This window comes from Agaricus bisporus, assembly GCF_000300575.1.
Source record: "Agaricus bisporus var. bisporus H97 unplaced genomic scaffold AGABI2scaffold_5, whole genome shotgun sequence".
Classification (NCBI taxonomy): domain Eukaryota; kingdom Fungi; phylum Basidiomycota; class Agaricomycetes; order Agaricales; family Agaricaceae; genus Agaricus; species Agaricus bisporus.
In genome coordinates this window covers 298,425-321,151 of record NW_006267368.1, presented here as the reverse complement: position 1 = coordinate 321,151, position 22,727 = coordinate 298,425, and the positions used below count along the sequence as shown (strand labels likewise).

General features: G+C 46.6%; 7 protein-coding genes and 1 non-coding gene across 8 annotated transcripts; 3 read left to right on the top strand and 5 right to left on the bottom strand.

Moving 5' to 3' along the window:
* Positions 1-50: 50 nt before the first annotated feature.
* Positions 51-4,046, top strand: AGABI2DRAFT_117682 (hypothetical protein; the record flags this gene model as incomplete). The annotated part of the gene is made up of 19 exons (XM_006460691.1): positions 51-263; positions 314-1,396; positions 1,454-1,563; positions 1,615-1,659; positions 1,710-1,939; positions 1,990-2,066; positions 2,124-2,157; positions 2,233-2,296; positions 2,347-2,767; positions 2,819-2,918; positions 2,971-3,061; positions 3,108-3,234; positions 3,294-3,300; positions 3,350-3,388; positions 3,442-3,458; positions 3,504-3,634; positions 3,691-3,721; positions 3,772-3,918; positions 3,972-4,046. The coding sequence occupies 19 exons, from the start codon at positions 51-53 to the stop codon at positions 4,044-4,046; spliced, it is 3,042 nt and encodes a 1,013-aa protein (XP_006460754.1).
* Positions 4,047-4,236: 190 nt separating this feature from the next.
* On the bottom strand, positions 4,237-7,546 carry AGABI2DRAFT_117681 (hypothetical protein; the record flags this gene model as incomplete). Its single annotated transcript, XM_006460690.1, has 8 exons — positions 4,237-4,350; positions 4,404-4,555; positions 4,609-4,686; positions 4,735-4,809; positions 4,861-5,080; positions 5,130-5,231; positions 5,299-6,577; positions 6,627-7,546. 8 exons carry the CDS (start codon positions 7,544-7,546, stop codon positions 4,237-4,239), a joined length of 2,940 nt encoding a protein of 979 aa, XP_006460753.1.
* A 137-nt stretch (positions 7,547-7,683) lies between these two features.
* AGABI2DRAFT_t49 lies at positions 7,684-7,786 on the bottom strand. Its single transcript has one exon. It is a non-coding gene; the product is annotated as a tRNA-Met (tRNA).
* Positions 7,787-7,926: 140 nt separating this feature from the next.
* Positions 7,927-8,347, bottom strand: AGABI2DRAFT_192354 (hypothetical protein). Its single transcript, XM_006460689.1, has one exon. It carries the CDS (start codon positions 8,289-8,291, stop codon positions 7,998-8,000), a length of 294 nt encoding a protein of 97 aa, XP_006460752.1. The 5' UTR covers positions 8,292-8,347; the 3' UTR covers positions 7,927-7,997.
* Positions 8,348-11,127: 2,780 nt separating this feature from the next.
* AGABI2DRAFT_70360 (hypothetical protein) lies at positions 11,128-13,146 on the bottom strand (the record flags this gene model as incomplete). Its single annotated transcript, XM_006460688.1, has 3 exons — positions 11,128-12,292; positions 12,352-12,617; positions 12,673-13,146. Coding segments are annotated over 3 exons (1,905 nt in total), but the record flags the coding sequence as incomplete, so codon positions are not given.
* Positions 13,147-13,893: 747 nt separating this feature from the next.
* On the bottom strand, positions 13,894-18,121 carry AGABI2DRAFT_192353 (hypothetical protein). Its single transcript, XM_006460686.1, has 15 exons — positions 17,863-18,121; positions 17,714-17,811; positions 17,579-17,653; positions 17,283-17,526; positions 16,892-17,228; positions 16,636-16,834; positions 16,204-16,580; positions 16,012-16,150; positions 15,737-15,963; positions 15,269-15,679; positions 14,411-15,217; positions 14,288-14,358; positions 14,194-14,233; positions 14,078-14,109; positions 13,894-14,021 (listed from the first exon to the last, which is right to left on the bottom strand). The coding sequence occupies exons 1-11, from the start codon at positions 17,991-17,993 to the stop codon at positions 15,068-15,070; spliced, it is 2,388 nt and encodes a 795-aa protein (XP_006460749.1). The 5' UTR covers positions 17,994-18,121; the 3' UTR covers positions 13,894-14,021; positions 14,078-14,109; positions 14,194-14,233; positions 14,288-14,358; positions 14,411-15,067.
* AGABI2DRAFT_117678 (hypothetical protein) lies at positions 13,944-14,735 on the top strand (the record flags this gene model as incomplete). The annotated part of the gene is made up of 3 exons (XM_006460687.1): positions 13,944-14,021; positions 14,288-14,358; positions 14,411-14,735. The coding sequence occupies 3 exons, from the start codon at positions 13,944-13,946 to the stop codon at positions 14,733-14,735; spliced, it is 474 nt and encodes a 157-aa protein (XP_006460750.1).
* An 86-nt stretch (positions 18,122-18,207) lies between the features above and the next one.
* AGABI2DRAFT_185094 (hypothetical protein) lies at positions 18,208-21,380 on the top strand. Its single transcript, XM_006460685.1, has 16 exons — positions 18,208-18,359; positions 18,418-18,518; positions 18,574-18,805; positions 18,860-18,957; positions 19,009-19,211; positions 19,272-19,410; positions 19,466-19,546; positions 19,603-19,727; positions 19,774-19,838; positions 19,896-20,042; positions 20,096-20,134; positions 20,186-20,368; positions 20,418-20,487; positions 20,536-20,803; positions 20,874-21,061; positions 21,134-21,380. Exons 1-15 carry the CDS (start codon positions 18,248-18,250, stop codon positions 21,033-21,035), a joined length of 2,025 nt encoding a protein of 674 aa, XP_006460748.1. The 5' UTR covers positions 18,208-18,247; the 3' UTR covers positions 21,036-21,061; positions 21,134-21,380.
* Positions 21,381-22,727: the final 1,347 nt, after the last annotated feature.

Sequence of the window (22,727 nt, the reverse complement as noted above, 5' to 3'; positions counted from 1 at the left end):
AAGTACTTTTGATTCACCCAAATCCCACCCTACTCTATCCGCCGCCAGACATGGAGTCTGCATACTTGCAAAGTCTCCCTTCACTCAGACATATTGCGTCGTGGGACGATAAAATTCTGCTAAGCCAGGATCCTCTCCAAGGTATATTCGCCAGCTGGAAGAACCTTCTTGCTGCTACCAAACAGACTCGCAGCGCTAGAGAAAGCAGATTGGACGGCCTGAAAGCCCGGCTGCACGAAGAACTATTGACCAAAGGAATCAAGGTATTTCACCGCGGCACTATATGCTCTCCTCTTCCTGACACAAAAACCAGTCAGAGCTTCATTACTGGGTGAATTTGGCCTTCAATGCTTCTCCCACACCTGTGAAAGAAAAAGAGAAAACACTCCGAGTCGAAAAACGAGACTTGCGTCTCTTCATTGACATTCAATGGGCTCTTTTCGACAACGATCCTGATTTGCTTAAAATGCTTACGAGGGAGATCAGTCAACGGGGCGGTCAATATGTATCTTTCACCAAACCCAAGTCTGCGGCTTCTCCGAAAACACCGACTAGGGCTATTCAAAAAAGGAAGTCACCCGCTGTGCAACGCAAGAAAGCTCACAAAAGACCCGATATCGTCTCTGTAAGTAGGCCGATGACGCGTAGTAGATCGGATCTTCGGTGTGCAGGAGTGCCAGATAAAGCTACTCATCACGATGACATCGCTGAAGCATCCAAGCGCCAATCACCCAGGAATGCTACTCAAGCTATGCGTGAGAAGGATCAAGGGCTGGTGAGGAAGTCTCTCGTGCGCGTGACGAGGGTATCCGGATCCAAGAGGCGCAAAATGGGCATGTCTTCTTCACCGTCTTTGTCAGCAAGGAGTGTCGCAGGACGACATCGAGCGAAAACAGGCGGCGCGCTTCGTTCCAAAAAGAGACAGTTGAAGAACCAAAAATGCAGGAGATCGTCGTCACAGCCAATGAAGGGTACTCCTACGTTTTCGTCAACGCAGGCGCCTAATGGAGATATAATTCGGGAAGACTGCGAAACAACTTGTGAACCTTTGGATAACGACTATGCAGTCTCGAGTCGTCAAGAGGAGATACCTCCTTTGCCTTTGCCTCCACCTCATCTTGATACTTTAATCCGTCTGGATGGTTCTTCTGGAGGTCCTCTGCCTGTCACCCCACTCATATATGAAATCCAGAATTCAGTTGAGGTTAAACAACTTACATCGTCACCCTTGCTCCCTGCTGAGAACATCACGCACAAATGGCTGCAAGAGGCTGATGATTATTCGATTGATGTCGAGATTGACAAACCGCATACGGACTCGCAAGCCTCTCTACCAATCAATTGTTTGCCGACCGTAAAGCCTCCCCTACCAGGCAATCCCCCAATCTGGGCCCAGGTAATCTTCATACACATCCTAGTCATGTATATCTATTCAATATTGACATACTTCTAGTCGCGGCAAGAAGTTTGCGAGTCTTTCGACTGGTTTAGAAGTTATCAAGGTGGTGTATATCATTCTCGGAACGTAGCCAGAGGCTATCTTCTCAGTGCATTTGCAGCCAGGTCTGTCGTCAACTAATGTTCGGACGAATCGGTACTGACAGTTGATCACAGTCGAGACATCTTCACTCATGGAGGCAGGCTGATCATCTCTCACGGGTAAGAATCATTCTCTAGCTCCACCTTTTCATTGCTTTATGAAGTCTTAGGGGTGGTAAAGCGCAAAGCGTCCGCACGCGTCAAGGACAACATATTCCGCAAGAGGCTGCTGATCAACTTGCGCAAGACAAATCTGTTCGTGCATTACTCGAGAACTATCGAACTCACCAGCCCATCGTACTCCTCATCGATGATAAATACGTCCAATTCCCATATGACCTTGGCAGTAAGGACATAACATATGCCGTTCTGGGATTCTATACCATTGTGCACGCATGGGGTACGTGTTCTGTCATATTCTGTCGCCTCTGATGTTGATTGTCCTTCCAGCCGAATATCAACCTGCGGAAAATGAGCGCGGTCGTGTTGTCAGGTATAAATTTGCGTTTCAGTGGTGTGAAACACAAGTGAGAAATCCTTCAGGTCATTCCACAATCACATCCAAAACTGAAATCTTTGAATAGGGTGAACCGTGGTGGTTGAAATTTGATTTCTCTGGTACAGTCTTGTAGAGCAACAACTTGAAGGTCAAGTTGATTCTGATACTCTTCTTTCATTTTCTCGCGGGCGCAGGTTCATCTGGAGGGGATGATTTGACAAGGAAACTTGATAATGGGTTGGAATATGTTGAACAAAGGTGACTCAATCTGTCGATTGTAGATATGCATTGACCGCCTTCACCTGCAGTTTTGCGCCTTTTGAGCACATCGAAGCAATTTCGATGCGGTGTCTTATGTGTCAGGTATCTTCGGCCCAAATCTACCATGAATCGTGGACTTGCCTGAACCCAGATTGTCCGAGATTCTGGCTTGATATGAATGACAGGCTGTTGAGTGATGAACTTGAATACAATTCTCGATTTACGCAGCTGGCTCCAGCAAGCGCATTAGCCATTCCTGCAGAAAAACTCGAACCGTGCCTACCTGGTCCAACGTCTCCAGGCCTCACAACGGATTATGCGTACACACGAGGATGGCACTGCAAAGACTGCGGGAGATTGTCGTGCAGGTTGATTTTATTCACTATGTTCATCCACAATGATGCCTCCGCTAATTTTGATGTTGCTTCTAGGTACAAGTGGGAATACTGGGAATGTATGCATTGCAAGGTAATCATTCGTGTCGAGTGATCAACGAAACTTACTAAACCGGATACGAAGGCGGTGTTACCCGTCGCTCAAAGAGTGCGCATTGCAACAGAATTCATATTTTTTGCACCTCCAGTATCATTCAAAGATTCTTCCATTGCGAATGACTCCGGTAAGTAACATATTCATACATTTACTTAATGGGCCTTTCTCAAGTCCTTCAGGCATAGAGCAGCAGGTGTTCAGAATCTTCGAACTACAGCCTTTTGATGGTAGTTTCGGACAGTGTTTCACGTACAGACTGCCAGAGGGACGGTATGTAGACGTGACATGACCCTATTCAACTCTAAACTTCCAATAGTGGCTTCATCCACCATATCAAAACGAGCAACCCTTTCTGGAACAAGGAAGCAGATGAGATTTTCGAAGAGTACCAAGAACAAGCTTCTACGGGAGCACTACCTTTCAGACGATGGCCTCTGAGAGCTGTAAGTGGCTTATGTTAGCCTCGAACAATATTACTGTACTATTACTAATTATTCTATAGCACAAATGTAATTATCTGCGTTATCGTAGTTCTAAGATTATTAAGACTTGTCTTAGGTCGTGGGGCGTTGTTGACCAACTATTTCTCTCAGAATGGTTAGTGTTCCACTTACCTTCCTTCAGCGGTTAGGCCTGACTTCCATGTCAAGCGGGTGTACCTTATCAGGTGTGTGCCAACCATAACCAATTGTATCCTTACTAACGGCAGTAGTATGTGGGCGGAACTGAGAACACACTTCCGTTCGATAAAGTACCGAACGCGGTTGTGAGAGCTCGCGATCTCATCCAAACTCGAGTCAAACAAGCGCTTGGTAGAGACGAAACTTTTAATGAAGTACTTAGGTGATGCACCCGCACGATACGTAATGTAATGCTGTGACTGACGGATCGTTGACCAGTGCTGCATATATGGAACGACAAAAAATGGCTGTATGCATTGATTCCGTGTTCCTATAATTGCGCCATTGACCTCTACACAGTTCCACACAGACGACGAAATCGGTCTAGGTCCTTTTGTTTCCGGTTTATCTTTTGGTTCTCCAGCGCTGATGCATTTCCGGCTGTTGGCAAGGCATTGCCCGGAGGGAGTTCCTCGGAGTATCGCCATCACACTCGTTCTCCGCCACGTAAGTATTTCTCAACCATAATATCGCATATACTCAGTCTAAATATCTGGAAGGGTGATGTACTTGCGATGGACGGGGCAGGGGTGCAGCAATTTTACGAGTCAGTTCCCGAACAGATTTCGTCCTAACTAAACTAATGGGTGTGACCAGACATACAGTTGTGCCGACCAATTTCCGTATCGCTGCAACGGCGCGCCACATAAACACTAAACATCCCAAACGTGAAAAGCTCTAGTAGACCATTCAACTGCAATATACTATATATAATCTTATCAACCAACCAACTACGATCTCTTGCTAAATCTATGTTGGCACCCGCTAGCGAGGGTATGGCAACGGACGACGCGGGTACCCGCCATGTGTCTGAAACTGTGCTTGCTGAGAGAGTGGCCGATAAGTCTGTCGAGCTGCGGTCACAGTCAACGGAGCGTGCTATGAAGATCACATTAGCGGACGTAATGCTCTAAGAGATGTTGAGTGCTTACAGCCCCTATCGTTTGTTTCTGATTCGCATGGAATGCGTGTAGATGTGCAATCTTGGTCTCAACAGCTCGTTTGTCGGATTCTAAACGACCGAGTTCTTGTGCCACAGTCGCTACTTCGCGTGCCAATTCTTTCTTGAATTGATCTACTTGAGCTGCATAGGGGTTTATCCGACGATTCTTCAATATCTGGAGACTCTCTGCTCACCTTGAACATTGATGGCAGTAGCTTCCTTCATGGCTTCGACAAATCTCAGTCGTTCTCCCTTTATTTCTCCGGAAACCTCTGAAATTTTATGAATATCTATCATATATGTGCAAATCTCATACTGACGGGCAGTAAAAGCGCGTAAGAAATTCTCCTGCTCTTGGCGTTGACATTCCATGAATTGGGCAAGTGCTTGCACATCTATGTGAGGTACGAATCAACCAGCTGCAGCCGACAACAAGTGTTACTCACTCGTCTGGTTTTGTGGGCTTTGGTTGATAGCTTCGACGATCTTTTCCACGGAATTCTGGAGTGTAAATGCATCATCGCGGTTTCTCAACTCCGATAACGCGGCGTATATATCATTGAGGATGCTTTCATGGTTAGGTCCCAGATTCTTGCACAAGTATTCAACGTTAGTGGCCATTCCTTTAATTTGCGATGTTCCGTGTCTGACAAAGTTTTCCAACCACTTCACCACGATCGTCAGATACACGGATTTTGTTATGAATAACGCTCACTGAGTTCAGCTCATTGAGGTAGCGGACGCTGTCCGCATGTTGCTGAACTAATAAAACTCGATGTTCATCGTCTTTTTCCACTAGTCCAGCGATCCTTGACAACTGGGTACAGCCAGAACGTCAGTTCCATGCCTTTCATTAGCAAATGCATGCTTGCCTCTTCAGCAACAAGCGGGTAACTACTCGAGCCTGAAGTCGCGATTCGTTCCCGAAGCGGCGTCAGTTGAGCCGATAGGGCGTCGATCATTGTATTTTTGAAGGTATCCATATCTGTTGCGGAAATCTTTGTTGGACCTGCTTGTTGGTGTAAAGAAGCAAATGGTGGCGATTGTGGCGGAATGGCCAATCCAGCGCTTGTCACTTTCGTGAGTTGGCCCATCAGAGTATCCATCTTGCCTGCTAATTCGGAACGAGTCGCCTCCAACATTTCTCTAGTGCGCTCACAGGTCTCCAATTTATCATCTCCTTCTGACTTTCGGCGAGGTTCCCTTGAAGGTGAAGGAAGAGATTCGAATTTTCGAACGAGCTCTTCAACTGTGCGCTTTGTCGATCTAGAGCGACCGTCGATACTTTCCAGCATCTGGTGCAAAGTAGGCTGGCCCGACTCTCCTCCAAGTACGTTCTTTATAGTGGTTATATCGGCAGATAACGGTTTTACGGTTTCTTCTAATCGAGAAGCGAGGTGTTGGCCATTTTTTGTTGAAGGTTCGGCTTCACCGTTGACATACGGAAGGTCGGAACAAATTCTATCGCTATGCTCGAGAGGAGGCCTTGCACCTGCTATCCGTTCTCTACTTTCGGAACCGGCGTCATTTAGTTGCAAATCTCTAAAGAATTCACTTTCTCTCAGGTGCCCAAATGGCGCGCGTTCCCTAACGATGCCATCATTAGGGTCATCTGAAGTCAAGACACTCAAAAATCCACTTCTTCCCGTCCCTGTTGTGCTGGCCGGTGAGGTAGGTAGCATCATTCTATCAATCTGAGTGTTGAGGCTAGTCGGAGTCTCTTGCCCTCGTTCCTTTTGAATTTCAGCTAACCGAGTTTTCACCATGGAACGCCGTCCAAGATTTGCTATAGAGGGACTTATAGGTAGGCCACTTGCGCGGGTTGGTGATGGTAGTGAGACAAGTGAATATATGCTAGGTGAAGGTGTACCTGCAGAATCGATTCGTGGCATGACATCAACTTGGGATACCAGCGAGTTGGGAGGTATTGATAAGGGGGGCAACGATTTATGACTTTTAGGAGGCAAAGGAGGAAGAGATTGCTCTCTTTTTGTTGCAGACCAGAAAGCATCTTTCTCGATGGCCCGTGGTGGTATAGAGTCTTTAGCTCTGTTTACCAGTTGGGCCATCCCTAGAGGTATGTTTGAATCCACATTCTGCATCCGTACTTGCTGAGAGTTGGAGACTCCTACTGTAGATTGTTCGGTGGGCAGAATGGAATCCCTTATCATGTTTAGTACCCCCGCTCTGGATTGGTTCGAAAGTTTCTTACCAAAGCGCGCTTATCCAAGCTGCTCTCTCTCCAAGATTGCCTACCGCAAACTTCTCTGATTCTCGCCCTTGTAGAACGATTTCGAATACCCTGGGTTCACGAGTTTCATCCAGTTTGGACAACATCGCACGTTCTTCCTTTTCTAATTCTGCATTCGCAAGAGGGCGTACGTCAATGCATCGACCGAGGTCGATTTCCACGATGTTGGGATGGGTGGTGGGATGGTTAGGCCAGGTAAGAATCAATTTCCGAGAGTTGAGAACGCCGGTACATGAGATCCACGCTACCAGAGACTGCGGATCTCCAAGAAGCTGAGTCGAGGCAAGGTGCCACATGGGACCAGACCTCTCAACCTTGCCTGGGTCGTTCGCAACCGTGTTTGCGGTCGCGATACCTGGGTGCTGAAGTATCTCGTTCAGCTTATTTTCAAGAGCTTTCTCCGGCACCAGAGGAGGGCCTATTAGATCCGTGGTGATCATATCGCTTTTGGATACACGTCTCGTAGAAGCAACGGCTTCGCCTGATTTTGTGGTGCCCTTCTTCAACGCCGACAGGAGGCTACGAATGCTTTGTCGGAGGGGAGACCTGCTTTTACTCTTCTTGCTCCCTGTATCCTGAACCCCATCCCTTCCAACGACTATCGAAGTTTCCCAACGATCATGATCCTGTGGGCTCCTGGCCCTCTTCAAATTATCTTTTGGCGGTGGTGGCGTACACATTCTCTCGTATTTGTCAAGGAGAGCGCGTGCTGCTGAACAGTTCACAACATTTGTATATATCTCTCCTCGAGAAGGGTAACCGGCCTCTGAACTCGTTTTCTTTTGACTTGGAAGGCTGACAGTACCGGCACTTGCACTAGTGGAGAATCCTCCATACTGTGCGGGGTTAACATTCTCGGCTATACTGCGAGGACCTCTCATGATCGCAAGTACCTCAAGTTTGCTCACGAATATGCAGATATGCGAGGAAGTTGGATGATTGCCGCAATAAGCTCAAAGAGAACATTATGTAGTATTGGATTTCAGACCGCAACGCATAGGAGAAAAAAAAAAAGAAATGCTCCCTGCCAGGATCGAACTGGCGATCTCCGGATTGGATGATCAACATGATCACTCATAGCGATATGAGACCGGCGCTCTAACCAGCTGAGCCAAGGAAGCACCTGGGATAGAAGAGCGCATAATAAATTATTATTTGTGGATGCATGCTAAAATTCGGATTCTGATGCTTTACTCAATCACTTGAAAGATGGGGTGTATTCTTAAAAGCTCTCATCAACAAATAAACCATATAGTAATGTCGTATGTCTACAAATCCTCGTCTCAAATCCAACAGGGTATACACGATCCTTCAAGCCATAGAGTAGAGTGTTTATTCATGACCATTCGAAGTGGTTTCGTCGTCGTTGGGAACTTCCTGATCAGGTGATTCGAGCTTTGCAGTCGGCGGATTGCCCGAAGACGAAAAGTCTGCATTGTGAAATTGGCGGCGGAGTGGTTGGGCCGGTAGGTGATTCGATGTACCAGCTGGACTACTATTCTGTATCGCTTGGGTCAAATCTTTGATTCCGGCAGGGGGGGACGGGGCTTGTCGACGAATATGGGCAGCGCGAGACCCGGAGGCAAGGACCATTAGAGCGGCGGGAACGAGGATGTGAAGACGCATGGCAGTAACGAGTTTCAAGCGTGGTGTCAAAAGTAGCTGGCGTAGTAATTATGGGTGGTGATAGAGGCTGGCGAGGAAGACATAGTTTGGGGGAAGGCTTTATATAGGGTAAGGATGATGATGTCATGAAGCCTCGTCCAGATGGAGATATGTCTTCCGCCCATGCCAGGCTTCTTTATTATTTGGCCTTCTTCATTTTGTGGCCTTCTTTATTTGTTAACCCCACTTATGAGGTTCCACCACGAGACTCCCCATTTATAATTTATCATAAATCTTAGTCGGTATTGTCTCTACAGGGCCAAAGAAGCAAATGTATGCGTCGAATTCGTAAGTCTTTATAGACTTTGTCAATTTCACATGCAGGACCCGACGTTTGTTGGGTTGCTGAAGCCCCACGCAGCCTAACAGAAACTCGAACCAGAGCCAGAAACTTCCACCTCAAAACGAGACCATCATGCTGGAAATTCCGCCGTAGAACCGTACGAAGTACGTGCGGACCTCTTTTCGGGGAAATAGACTTAACATGGCAAAACGAAAATAGTACTTTGACTAGCTGAGTCGGACGATAGTTGGGGCCCTCCTATAGTTTGCGAGCCGTTTATTGATGCACGAAGACTTGGTCCTAGGAAGATGCGAAATTCGACTGGATTCTTAACATGGAGTTGATTCAGTCGATCATGATACGAAGTCGACGACATGCTTCAATCCTAGGAAGCCAGGGCAAGTGCCCAAAGCCGTCGCCAAATTATTCTTGTTCAAAGTGTCAAGTAGAAATTCAGTGCTACAGTGGCGTTAGTCGGTTTCCCTTGCTGCTAAACTCTGCCAGTGCAAGGTCGCGGTTTAGAAATCGTCCGTAATATTCAAGAGAGGATGAAAATTTTACAGCATGATCGGCTGCTGGAATGCCCGTAAAGGGTTACTAGGCGCGTCATCCGGGGGGAAAGGAAAATGCCCGCTTGTATGCCCCACGTCCAAGGAGCTCCTTCTCTGACGAATCGGCAATGAACGCTATGCTTGGCCGGAGTTTGTTTCCGGGGGAAAGGCAACAGAGAAGCAAGGGAGGAACTGAAGTCTGTATTCAGTTTGTACGCCTTGTCCATTCGACAGTGAATAAAATTTGACCGTCGATCGCGAGGCGTTCATAGCGACGAATGTAAACACAAGAGTGCTAATGTCTGCTCATATCAAGATTATTGCTTATGTTCAGCTTCCTCCGATGAGGAGAACGTTACAACCGGCAGTTCACTAACGAGCATACATTTGGAGCCTGCTTCAGCATTATCTGCGCTGGGAGCGCAAACATAGAAACGCGCGCGGAAGCTTGACATCGTTGCGGATGCCGTTGTAATTCCGCTGTTTAAGGCGTCCTTGTAATCTCCTTTTCTACATACAACTCCATTCCTTGCGCTCATTGTTTTTTATCGTGTTAATTTGTACTAGGAGCTACAAGTGAAATGACGGTACCAAGCTGATCAAGATCTGCAATATTAATATACAAATGCGTGCCGATGCGAGTTCCGAGATATGTGAACCGCGAGGACAAATGTTAGTAAAACATCAATTATAACGTGATAGTTATTCGGTAAGAAATGAGCCCAAGAAACGTCTAAAAACTCTTGAATGAAAAGGGATAGCATCATGAAGTAAAGAAAATGTACGACTTCAACCCATGCCATTGACATTAAACCGCGACCCCTCCCTCAAAGGGGTTCGTTGGTATGCTCTTGCGTGTCATGATTGGCTTATCGATTTTCACTTTATGAACATCGTCAAAAGGTGAAAGGACCCTGCTCGGCTGACGAGTAAAGGGTCGATTAGAAGCAGTGAGTAACCTCCCCACGCTATCCGCTACATCCGCAATTCCGTTTTCTTTATCAACGCCAGCGACATTGTTACCCCGGCTCACGGCAGGAAAACTGACTGACCGGCGATGGTTTGGAACAGTCTGAATGGGAAGGGCGGAGGAGGCCACTGGTTCTTGATGTTTCCTCGAGTTAGATGATGAAACAGGAACCCTCGAGTAACCACTATCATAGCCATAGTGGAGTGGGATTGGATTCAACGGCTGTTGAAGTCCTGCAGGTGGTTGAGCAGCAAAGTTACCGTGGGCGTTGAGTGGTGAACCAGGCTCAGAGGATACGCCACCGACATTTCTTGCACGCCTCGGTTGAAGGGGTCGAGGTGGGGAAATAACAAAGCGGTTAGGCGGAGGAGACTTGTGTGAAGTCGGAGACAGCGTAGCTGAAGGAAGCGCAGCAGAAGCCTTTGATGGAGTCATGAGACCAGCCCAGGATGGCTCCGACTCATTATCAGGAGACCAATGCGATCTAGGTTCGTTGTTTACGAACACGGGTGGTTCATTAACGCTCCTCGATACATCATTAAAATCATAGCTTGTTGACTGTAGTTGCGGTACGCCAATGTTACGATCCGTCTCAGTGACGTCTTGTGAGTCCTTTTTATGGAGAAGAGATGTCACCCTTGTGAACCAGGGAGTATGTCTCTTCTCCTCGTTTGGGATAAACACTGGTGGCGGTTTACGATGGACTAGTTTCTCCTTCGCAGTAGCCATGAAACCCTTCCTCTGTTCTATGTTATTCTTGGGTAAATTCTCGCCGAGATGACTGTCCCAGCTCTTCTCTGGGTCACCAATCGACTCAGAGGGAGAAACAGCTGGGTTCATAACGGTCCAAGATGAAGGTGGATTGTGGCCTTGATGTGGTGAAGTGGTATCTCTGAAGGGGGCAACCAAACCCGCGCCGTCGAAGTCCTGATCTCTTCTTCCCGCCCATCTCTTCTTCTTTCTGTTCTCCATAAACCGACGGCCGTAAGCGTGCCAGAAGACAACCGCAAGACCCATAAGAACGACGACACCCCACAACCCAAGAAAGATGATGAACATGATACGTTCCTTCCTTAAGCTGTCCGCATACGAATTGACCAGTCTGCCAATGAGACCCTGATCATCATCAGCTCCTCCGCCAATAGCAGCCGCCGCAATTGGTTGAACAGTCTCATCAACTGTGGCTTGAGATAACATAAGGACCGAATCATTCATCCTTGGCATATCAACTTTGAGGTTGTCATGGAGGAACGTCAACATGTTCTCAACTGCGTCGATCTTACTTCCAATAAAACAGCGAACGAATTCCTGGGCAGGCGATTCCAGGATAGTGTCACCAAAGACAGAATTGACGGCATTCTCCACGTCGGAGTAGAACTGATTGAGAGTAGTATTCAGACCTGTCGTAGTCTGATTAACCCATCCAAATAACCCATCATTGAGAGTTTTCTGAACCGCATCTACACGGGAGTTGACATCATTGGCATATGCAGCAGACTGATTGCGCATATTATCATTGATAGACGTTGCAATGGTATTGCTGAAATCGGAAACGGTGGAGGCGGCACGATCTTGATACTTGGCAACTAAAGGACCCATTGCCAACAGCTGCAATTCCACGCATAGAAGTCCAAAAAAACCGATCAGGAAAACGGCAACTGCAGGCGGGTGGAAAATGTAGTTGAGGAACCACTGCAGATGAGTATGCTGCGAAGGGCTAAGTCGCAACAACTGTGAGAGGCGGTTTGTAATCCGGGTGACGAGAGGATGGGCGGAACTTGCTTGGAGCATGAGGAGGTTGTGATCCGTCAGTGTCAACTGGGGAACGCCTTGAGCCGTCTTATGATGGTACATAGTCGGGTCTGTAAGCCAGGCTTGGCGAGTGTACTCGAGATGGGCCTTCATACAACGCCACTTGTACCAGGTTAAAAGGCAGTTAAGGCCGATCAGGACCAAAGCAAGAACGATGAGGATGATAATCCCAATCTTAGCTGTCTTGATCAGATCATCGCCTATATCATCCACAACGGACAAGTCCACGTCATTGCAGAAGGAAAGACGATTTTGCGCAGGTATTGGCATGACGGAGGAGTCGAAGGAGATTTCCGCAAAAGTGTCATTGATCTCTTTTTTGAGGAGCTCGAAAGGTGTATCGATGCTAGTTGAGCATATGAGTGTGAGTACAAGTCAGAAAGAGACGCGATTGACACCACGTACATGGATTCAATTCCTTCCTTCAGCTGTGAAACTGAGGGCAAGCTGTTATTCAGATTATTTAGGGAATCTTGGATGGAGGTTGGTAGTTGGAGATTCGTCAGGCCATCGAGATTGGGAACATTAATCTGAGGGGCTTGAATGTCGCTAAAGGGGTTGACTTTGTTGACTCCATCGACAAAGTTTTTGATAACGCTGTTTGCGGATTGAATATCGCTCTCAATGCTTGATTTAAGGCCGTTTGCGGTTGACTTTAAAAGGTTGTCCACCTAAAAGACAAAAAGAATTGGAATAATAGCGCGGAGTCAAAATTTAAAGACTCACTTCCTGCACTGCACCAAGGATGATAGAAAGACCTCCGCGGACGACCAATTCCAAGAAACACAATAAGGTGGATCGATAAAGATCAACAATGAAGTTTATAATAGCCTCCATGACAGTCAAAGACGTGGTCAAAACATATCTCACGCCATTCAAGGAACCATTGACAGCATCCACGAATTGCTCGTTCGTTGCGATTGCCATGATTCTAGGCATGCTTGCAGCAGAGGTAGCAGCATGTTCGGCCGCTTGACAGCTTGACAATATATCTCCTTTGGCATTTGCAACAGCATCTTGGGAAGCAGCGAGAGAGAGTTGAAGTCTGAAGGCAACGAATATTAACGACAAAATAGGGTACGCAAGCCAAGTAAGCGAAAGAAGATGAGGGAGTTGAAGATAAGGCGTGAGAGTCGTAGTCGTGTACGAGGTGTCGTAAGTCGGAGGAGGGGAAATCCAAGGAGCGGGAGGGTTGGACATGCCAGCGTCGGAAAAAGGTCGACCAGCGACGGGTATAAGGGAAGAAATAAAGTGAGGAAGGCAGCATAGTGCCATCCTTTTACCTCTTTCTCCATTGTTCAAAGCCTATTGTAAAGTCAAACTTTGTTTTCCCTCTTTCGGACAATATGTTGCCCTCGACGCTTGTTACGAAATAATAATAACCCGTGGGAAACATGAGAGTCTGGTGTTTCGTCGCAGACACTTCATGCGTACTTCTTCCATTGCTATTCTACTGCGACGCTGTATGGCTGCAGCTGAGTGTGCGTTTCCTCCAGTTCTTGCTACTCCTTTCAGCCATCAAACCGCCTTCTTTCCGCTTTTTTTTTGGAAGAGTTCATCATTTGGGTCTATGTACTACCGAATCGGGTTCAAAGAGTCCATTCTTGCTCGCCTTTTGTTCTGTTCTATTCCTGGCGTCTGTGACGTGGTCTGGGGTAATCCGTAGGGCCGAGAAAGAGAATAGAAATAACAATACCGGGCAACCATGACATTAAAATGGAAGATTTTACAGCATGTCCCTTTTGCGGTCCGGCTGATAAAGAATATACAACGAATCATTAATGACAAAAATCGCCTTGAGTTTCAGCGAATCGATGAATAAACGACACGAATCATAATCAGCGCCGAATACTGCAGAAAGACAGCGTCCATTCAATTCAGGGTCTCTTTTCAGCGCTGAGATCTTGAGATGTCGATGTGACTGCATGTGACACAAGCCTGTTGGCAGGAACGACCAAGTGCACCACTTTTAAACCTTTCGGTTGTTCAGGCAAGCAATGGACGGCACAGCATCACGAACAAGTCAAATGAGGGTCACCGTGCCTCAAAGAGGAGACAAAGAAGACAAAGGCAAGGTATGTTCAGCACATCTGGGTCCCACGAGCTTGTTACCGAATGGACCTATGCTTAGTCGACGCAGAGGAGTACACGATATAAAGAAAAGTGAGAGCCGGATTCTCTGGCCCTTTTCGTTTAGGCACTTTGACGCTAATTCAAATGTTTGGTTTTTGTATCTCTGAATGACAGATATCAAGTAATGAGAGACCGCTTTGATAAAGTGACTGCAGTATGTGCTAAATTCCTCTTGACTTAATTTTCTCTTTTTGAGATTCCATACAAGGCTAGGGAGACATATCTACGAGATTTGGAATCAGCGAATGAGAAAATTAGAAAACTACAAGAAGAAAATGAGTATGTTTGACGCAACTCTTCGCGGAACAACTCAATTCATGTGGTCAACTAGCCTTCTCCTTGATGCAATGCTTTCCACACCACCATCTAATTCTCCTGTCAACACCAGACGATACCCATCCCCACCCTCACATCAATATGTACCACCCTCTCAGAATTATGGTCCGAGTCACGCAGCATACGGTGGTCCACCACCACCACCACCTCAGCCCACTTCAGCCCCCGTGTATCAACATCCTTCAAGATTGGAACATCCAGACTCCATCCCTCCACCGCCACCACCTCCTCATTCATATAGTTATAGTTACCCACAAACTCAACCTCCAAGGCAGTACCAGTATCCTCCTTACAATAGCAACGTTCGCCGCGATATTTGATACAGATTCCGCTGTCCCATATCACTGTAGTCAAGTTACGAAATACCCTGCAACCTAGCGCAGCTCCCAGAACACGAGCTGACTACGTTGCCACAGAAATGCCTCGCTTCTCATGCATGACTACCTTGTAGCTCGTCACCGCGTCACCTTGTTCCGGATATTGTATTCGCACTCGCTGTTCAGAATAAGCCGAGAAGAGGACCCGACAACCAGATGTAGTCATAGATTTACGTGTAACTAGAAATTATAGTCGTGCGCGAATAAAACGGTACAAATCCCGAGAACAAAGCGGAAATAAAACAATAAGGTTCGAAATCATAAGTCATCGACGTTCATATCTCATGTTGCTGCCGCCGTCTAAATTCATCTTCGTCGTAAAGATCACGCATGGAACTTGATCGGGACGGCGTTGATGAAGCGGGTTCAGGCGATGTCGGTGGCGCTAAATGTTCTCGAAGTTTTGTTGCAGCCTGGTTTTGAACCTACAACGTAGTTAGTCCAAAAACAAAACTCAACAGAAAAAGTCCTCTCACCTCTCCAGCAACTGATTTTGTAACCTGCATCAAGGGTCCTGCTAACCCGAGCTGATTGACGACATATGCTGAAGCTGCTGCCAAAAGCAACAACGTGAAGTACAAAGGGTTGAACAAAATAAACATAGCCTCATTCCAACCCAACACTAGAAGCAGACCATACATCCATGTAGGGATCTGCGCAATGCTTGCAACAGTGCTTCTTTTTGCCTCAACGTAGTATGCATCAGCATCTTTGCGGAATCTGTTACCCAAATCCATTTGTTTGGTAGGAGAGAACACGACGAGGGAAGCTTCGAAGTCCAATTCGGGCTCTCCACTCAGAGAATCCGCTGAATCAGAAGGGAGGGTAAACTCTAGCGAGGAATCCTGAGGCTTGATATCAGCATAACGAGGAATGAGGTCAAGTGTCTATTGTCAAGCATGGTCGTGAGTCAGAGAGTTGCAGAAGCAGGAAAAAGTGCCTACCGCCTCTTTCGCTTTCTTGAAAGCACCATCAATGTCGTCATCGGGTTTCCAAACACGGGGCACACCCTGCTCATCGTAGCGGAAACGCTCCTCAAAATGACCGCGAAGCTTGCTCAAGAAAACAGCATCGGCAGTTTGTTCATCAACTTTTGCCCGAAGGCCCTGCCAGGCACGTTTACGAAGGGTGGTGAGAGAAGACTCATTTTCCTCCTCCGTGCAGTTGAAACCTATTATGATATTACAGAAAAGAACCAAAATAGCAGACAGTCACCCACTTTTAGCCTTCGTTAAGTATGCTTCCTCAGCTTTGGAAAGGATGCCAATGAATGAACGAAGAATCTCGTCCCACATGTCTTCGGTTCCTTTGTTAAGTTGCAGCTCAACGGGGTCTGCTATATGCTTCTTGATGTTCCTCTGTGACGCTGATTAATCCTTTGCAACCATATTATCCGTTGCAAGAAACAAACCTCAATTTGATTAACCATTTTCTTCGTTTCGTCTTTCCTGCATTGATCAGCCACACCCTGGATTTCCTCTCTTAAAAGTTCCATTTCGTCTTCCCACACCCAATCTGTACCTTCGACGACAGCCTCCTTTGCAGTCTCCTTGAATTTGTTTTCCCACTTTGCCCTTCCCTTGACGACGACATCACCGAAATCGTATTCCTCACCCTTAAGCCCATCAAGAAGACTCTTCTTGAACTGCACGAGACAATATTTGTGGAGGTTTTTGAGTTGTCCGAGGAAAAGGGGAGAAAGTACCGCATCCAAGGCAGCTACGAGGTCTGAGCGTTTACGGTTATATACGGCCTTGTGGTATCTCGAGGCATCACGATCGTAGCGAGCTTTATTAGCGCATTAAATTAATGCTCATGAGGTCAATGATATAAAATAACTTACTTAAAGCTTGTGTCCTCCAATTCTTCATCATCTGACCAAGGCCTTGAACCACCTGACCAGCTTCAATAGGTCGTTTCTGGGACTTTACTTGCTCATTGAATTCCGCAAGAGCGCCCGCTGAGATCTCATCACAACGGAATTGAGCAAGCAACTCTTGTTGTGTTGGCAGATCAAGGTCCTTATTTGACTGAACTTGTTCCTGGAATCCGCGACATCAATCTATAACCCAAACGACAGCGTCATTAAGCACACTCACCCAAATACCCTCCATGTAGAAAGCAACGCCATCGGCAGGAATCCATTTGTGGTAGGCGGGCTTGAACAGATAATCTGGGCTCCCTTTGTCCACAAAGCGTCTACGAAGAGATTGAACTCCGGCATCAAACTTGTCAGGAACCAGGAGTTTGTGCGGGAGAGTTGTGAACTCGAGGTCAAAATAATCGGAAAGTTGTTGGTCTTTAAGCTCAGCAGGCTTCGAAAGACCTTCCCATAATCGCGAAAGGTCAGTAGTAATGGTGGCTTGGAGATTGGCGAGGGGCGTTGAACCAATGTGGTCGCGGATGACAAACAGAAGTAGAGTTCGGCCACTGGAGCTGATGGAACATTAGCCAACGCATTAATTGGTCGTCAACTTCGTAGAACCGTACTTCTCTTTCTTTCCGAACAGGCCCAAATTCACTTCGAATACCGTTTTGAGGAGACCCATATTTGCACCGTTGTACAGACCGATTTGATGCTCCCACATGTTGACAATGAGAACTTCAGACGAAGCAAGGGAGAATAAGGCAGATTTGCGCTCAAAATCTTGGTCCTCGCCACGTTCACGACCATCGGTACCTTCTACATCCATGACCATTACGTTCATACCCTCGCCTCGACACATCCAAATACCTATTGCAGCAAGTCTTAGGAAGGGTGCCATATGATCCGGGAATCGACATACCCTTAGTTGTCTGTTGACGTTTGGCCTCGTCCATGACGTCGAAGGTTGTTCCAAACAACCTATTTAGTAGGGTACCTTTGCAGGATCTCAGCAAGCATTCTCGTCAAAAGACAAAAAAAAATTCAGGTAGCTCACTTTTCCCCGTTGACTGCGAGCCAAATACAGCGACGATGTTGTACTCGAAACCTGTGTCTCGAAGTCCCCACCGTTCAATCTGTTTGGTCAAGTCGGGACTATGGAGGTAGGCATTAGAATTCATAGTAGGACGAGGCGGGAAAGCATACGTGAAATGTTTTTCGTTGTCAACAATTTGTAGACGTTCGGTGGCTGCATTGTAGTGGGATGTACGCCCGTTGACGGGAGCCGTGGCAGCAGTCCCATTTGGTTGAGTGGCAGCAAAGTTATTTGAAGCCATTATCACAGGCGAATGAATGATATGAGGGTAGTAGAGAGTTTTCAGTCCAAGGTATGATAAGAATACAAGGTATACGGCGGGAGGTAAGGAGACGAAAGTTGTTGAATTTGCAAACGATGCAGCTGAAGTCTAATTCAGTGATGACACGTGCTTGCAGTCATTTTCTGATGTTCCACACTTACCAAGGCTGCACTCGATATAAGCGCCGTGTGCCCCTATATCCCTTGTTGGTCCCCTGTTGTTGATACTAAGCAATGGACTCTTATTTCTCTCAGTCAAAACTCTTGTGGACTCCTCGAAACCCCGAATTCACGAGTACCGACTTGTTTCGTCGCCTCATCAACAGAAAACATGGGCTCAACCTTCGTGAGTATTTTCATTTGCTTACATGACGTTTTCATCATTGAAGGAATCGAAACCTTAGAGGATTTTCATGAGCTGCACAAGTACTCTGTTGAACACGACGAATTTTGGCTAGACCTCTGGGAATTTCTTGGCATTATCAGCTCTATACCTCCCAATAAGGTGCGGCTCATGATAAAAGTCATGCAGCTCTTTTGACAATGGAAGACACTTACAGGATCGTATCACTGTGCCAGGAAAGATCCCAGAAATACCTACTTGGTTTCCAGATGCCAGGTTAAATTATGCCGAAAATCTTCTGTGGCGTAGAGACGACGCAATAGCAATCACTGCCACTGGAGAACTGGGAAATGTTGAACATTACACATTCAGACAGCTGTGGCAAATGGTCAGGAAGATGGCCTCAGCGCTTAGAACGTCAGGACTCCAGGTCGGGGATAGAGTAGCTGGTGTGTTTAGCAGTTGAGATGGTGTCTCGTTTGCCATGCTCACTCTAGGTATAGCTATCGTTACGAACTCGATCAATTCCGTGGTTATCGCCATCGCGGTAGCGAGCATCGGTGGAATATTCTCTACCACGGCGACAGACATGGGTACACAGGTGAGCATACAGTCTCTGTCCTTGACATCTTTTCTAATCTAATCATGGCAGGGCATACTAGACAGATACCGTCAAATCCGCCCTAAATTCGTCTTTTCAGATACAGAAGTTTCCTATGCTGGCAAACAGATAGACCTCTCAGATAAGATCAAAGAGGTTGTGGGAGATCTCAGCACATATGGTCTCCAGCAGACCATTCTCTTACCGAGTCGTATATCTGGAAAGGAAATTGAGATGGATAATCTCCGCAACAGGTGGGTTTTGATGTCGCACGGGAGATATTTAAATCATTTACAATCTATGATATTACCTAGCGTAAGCCTCGCCAGATTTTTGCAGGCCGCTGATGAACACGAGCTAGTGTTTGAACAATTACCTTTCAACCAGCCCTTGTTCATTCTCTATAGCTCGGGAACTTCTGGAAAACCAAAGTGTATTGTACACTCCGCTGGGGTAAATGCAGTTATTTTCTGGTACATCTTAGAAAAGATGCTGATCCCGAGAAAAGGGCGTTTTGTTGCAAACTAAGAAAAGCGTTCACTTTGGTCCCAACCTCAGTATGAATGATACTATGTTCCAGTACACAACCGTACGTCATTCTCTATAATCATGCCGTTTGGCTGCTGCTGAGATTCGCATTTATAGACAGGATGGATGATGTGGACCTACATGCTGGTTGGTCTTGCTCTTGGCGCTCGTATCATTCTATATGATGGCTCTCCTTTCTATCCCGACCTTATCAACTACTTGAAATTCATTGATACCCAAAAGTCAGTCAATTTTATGTCCGAGCTGCGTTATATTAAACTTGGTTAGCGTGACACTCCTAGGCACTAGTCCACGTTTCCTCGCTGAAATTCAAGGCCGCGGCATCTCGCCTCGTATGTCTCCAATTCTTCATCATCGTTATTCGGGTGACTTAAAAAAGGGACAAACAGTCAAGATAGGTAAATTTGATGCATTGAAGACAATCACCTGTACCGGGGCCGTCCTTACGACACCCATGTTCGAATGGACACAAAATGCTTTCGGAAAGAATGTACATGTAGTTTCGACGAGTGGTGGTACGGATGTGTGTACGGCGTGTATGTCTGCTGCAGTTTCGCTATATCGAATTAAGTTTGACCTTTCTACCAAGTTGTGACCGGAAACCCAACGCTACCTGTATACGCAGGAGGTGAGTACCATGTAGCATCCTCATGGGGAATTAATTAATGATAGCATACAGAGATCCAGTGTAAGGATCTAGGACAAAAGGTTGAGGTATTTGACCAGGATGGCAATAATATCGAACACACAGGCCAGCCGGGAGAGTTGGTTTGCACAAAGTCCCATCCTTCCTTACCACTTTTCTTCTGGGGAGATGAATCCGGAATGAAACTACGTGAGACCTACTTTGATATGTATCCCGGTAAGTCAAGTTTATTGAGGGGTTAGAAATCCTGTGCTCAATTTTGCAGGTATCTGGAGGCAGGGTGATTTCATGGTCATTAACCCCAAGACAAAGGGAATTTTAATCCTTGGCCGAAGGTAGTGTGGCCACCGCTAGTCGCTTCTGACATCTCACTTTCTTCCCAGCGACGGTGTTCTAAACCCAAGCGGTGTACGATTCGGATCTGGAGAGATTTACAATGTCCTTGAGCAGTTTTCATCCGTCATCGATGATTCGCTCTGCGTTGGTCAAAGACGTTCTCAGGACAAAGACGAACGCGTCCTTCTATTCTTGAAGATGCGTCAGGGCCAAAAATTTACAGCGCAATTACAAACCCAGATTCGGAGTGTTATAAAGACCGCGTTAAGTGCCAGGCACGTACCGGCTTACATTTTTGAAATTGAAGACATTCCTGTGAGTGTACTTGGCATTTCTTCAAACATCTGTCTCTGAATCGAATTGCTATTCTTGATGAACCGAACAGTACACGGTTAATGGGAAAAAAATTGAAATAGCTGTCAAACAAATTGTTTCCGGGTCCAACTTACAGCCTAGTGGAACAGTTGCGAACCCAGATTCGTTGAAACTGTATTACAGATTCAGGGATGTTGAAGCAGTGACACATGCTGTCAAGGCTAGACTTTGAACTCACGAAGTCAATTGGTATCTTCGGTGCGCTTTTTTCCGCTATCGAATTTTGATGAGGTACCCACACCGTCGATTACCTCTTATTAATTTGTACAGGGATTCCCGAGCGTTCTAGACGGATCCGTTGCTAGGACTGTCCGGACTTTGCCATGCCTCGTGAATAGGACGTGCCATATCAGCTAATGGATATCGCTTAAATTGTGTGTATCCGTATATCTGGTGTGTGCACGCACTTTTATATCCTTTGACTGCGGAGTTGTTCGCTCCAAATATATTCTATGCCGTCCTTGGGCTATTTTTATATTTCCCTCGTACGGCCTACTGCTGGTCCTGTATCACCCGTAGATGGGATGGAAAAGTAGAACGTGTGGGGCTAAACATTTCTCGATGTTTCGTCAGAAGAGCTCACGGGAGTCGGTCGGTACGATTTTCTATCTACACACCAGGATGACCGATGATCGAGGGATGAAGACGACTTATTTTTAGGAGGCCGCTTCAGATCCTTGAAGCTAGGCTCGGCATTTAGCATAATGCTAAAGCTTCAATGAATTAAGAGCTCGTAGGAGGTTGATCACTAACGTACTCGGGACGAAACTTCTATAGTGCTCGTGACCGCAAACACATCTCATTTGAGTCGTGAACGTCTTGATCTAAGAGACGAATTGGCTTTACATTTTTCATGGAGCTACCTGTTATGAACTTCCTCGGATGATTCGGCTGATAATACCAAGAACATGTTGTCCTCCTGCTTGAGAAGCGCTGTTGTGGCGACTATATATACCATTTGAGCCAGATTTGGGGCAAAGATCGACCTAGACGTGAGAATCCAGGAAACGGCCTCCTACAAAAGTGATCGCTTCAACCAGACAGCCACCGCAAATGAAAACTTGAAGGAGTAAACTCCAACACCCTTGATGATCAGACTGACAGAGTGACAACAGCGAATACGATCATCGCCACGCAGCTCCTTTCCGTGATATCAAACCCTTTTCAACGATCGAACACGTGGAGAAAAGATAGAAAACTGGATCCTCATATAGCTTCCGGTGACCTTGTAAAGTCACGCGTAGAGTGTCGGTCATAACAATATCAACCCGTGTCGGACTGCAATCAATAGACGAGTAGGCGAATTTCTCAGCGCCAGTTTCACGCCTATCCCTGTATTGGATTTGTTAGCTCAATATGAAGGTAAAAAGAGCCGACCCTTTCGTGAAAATCTCGTCATTAAGGCGCATCCGGGGCAACGGAGTCTATAGATTGTCAGAATATCGAATTGACATGATGTATGTGACAGTAAAGAGTTTGTGCGCTCAGCATCTGCTGAGCCCCGTTTTCAGATCAGTTATCAGATCGTCTATGTAGTTGGCTTAACTCAAACAACACCACATGCCGAGAAGAATGTCGGGGGTAAGGAAATCGGGAAATCGGGAAACCAGGCAGGTTAGCATTTTCATCTTCGATAGTAGTTTAAATTGGGTGAGTCATCGGAACCGAGAAATTATGGAATGGTGAAGCTGGGCCACGGTCACAGATGAAGACTGGATGGTCTGGTGAGAGAAGAGAACTGGTGGTGGGTGACATCTTGTGTCAATGTTGGGATGATTGCCGGAGACAGAAGCCCACGTGGTTAACCCGCGTGGCAGCTCACGCGAGGTAACTAGCGTGACACCATCAATCAGTGTCACACAAG

Coding starts and splice junctions, on each gene's coding strand:
- AGABI2DRAFT_192354 (XM_006460689.1), bottom strand. CDS start 8,291: ATGCGTCTTCACATCCTCGTTCCCGCCGCTCTAATGGTCCTTGCCTCC.
- AGABI2DRAFT_192353 (XM_006460686.1), bottom strand. CDS start 17,993: ATGGCTTCAAATAACTTTGCTGCCACTCAACCAAATGGGACTGCTGCC. Junction 15,964..16,011: donor ATACTTAACGAAGGCTAAAA/GTGGGTGACTGT, acceptor ATATCATAATAG/GTTTCAACTGCACGGAGGAG. Junction 15,680..15,736: donor TCAAGAAAGCGAAAGAGGCG/GTAGGCACTTTT, acceptor GCTTGACAATAG/ACACTTGACCTCATTCCTCG.
- AGABI2DRAFT_185094 (XM_006460685.1), top strand. CDS start 18,248: ATGGACTCTTATTTCTCTCAGTCAAAACTCTTGTGGACTCCTCGAAAC. Junction 20,135..20,185: donor GCTACCTGTATACGCAGGAG/GTGAGTACCATG, acceptor GATAGCATACAG/AGATCCAGTGTAAGGATCTA. Junction 20,488..20,535: donor ATTTTAATCCTTGGCCGAAG/GTAGTGTGGCCA, acceptor CTTTCTTCCCAG/CGACGGTGTTCTAAACCCAA.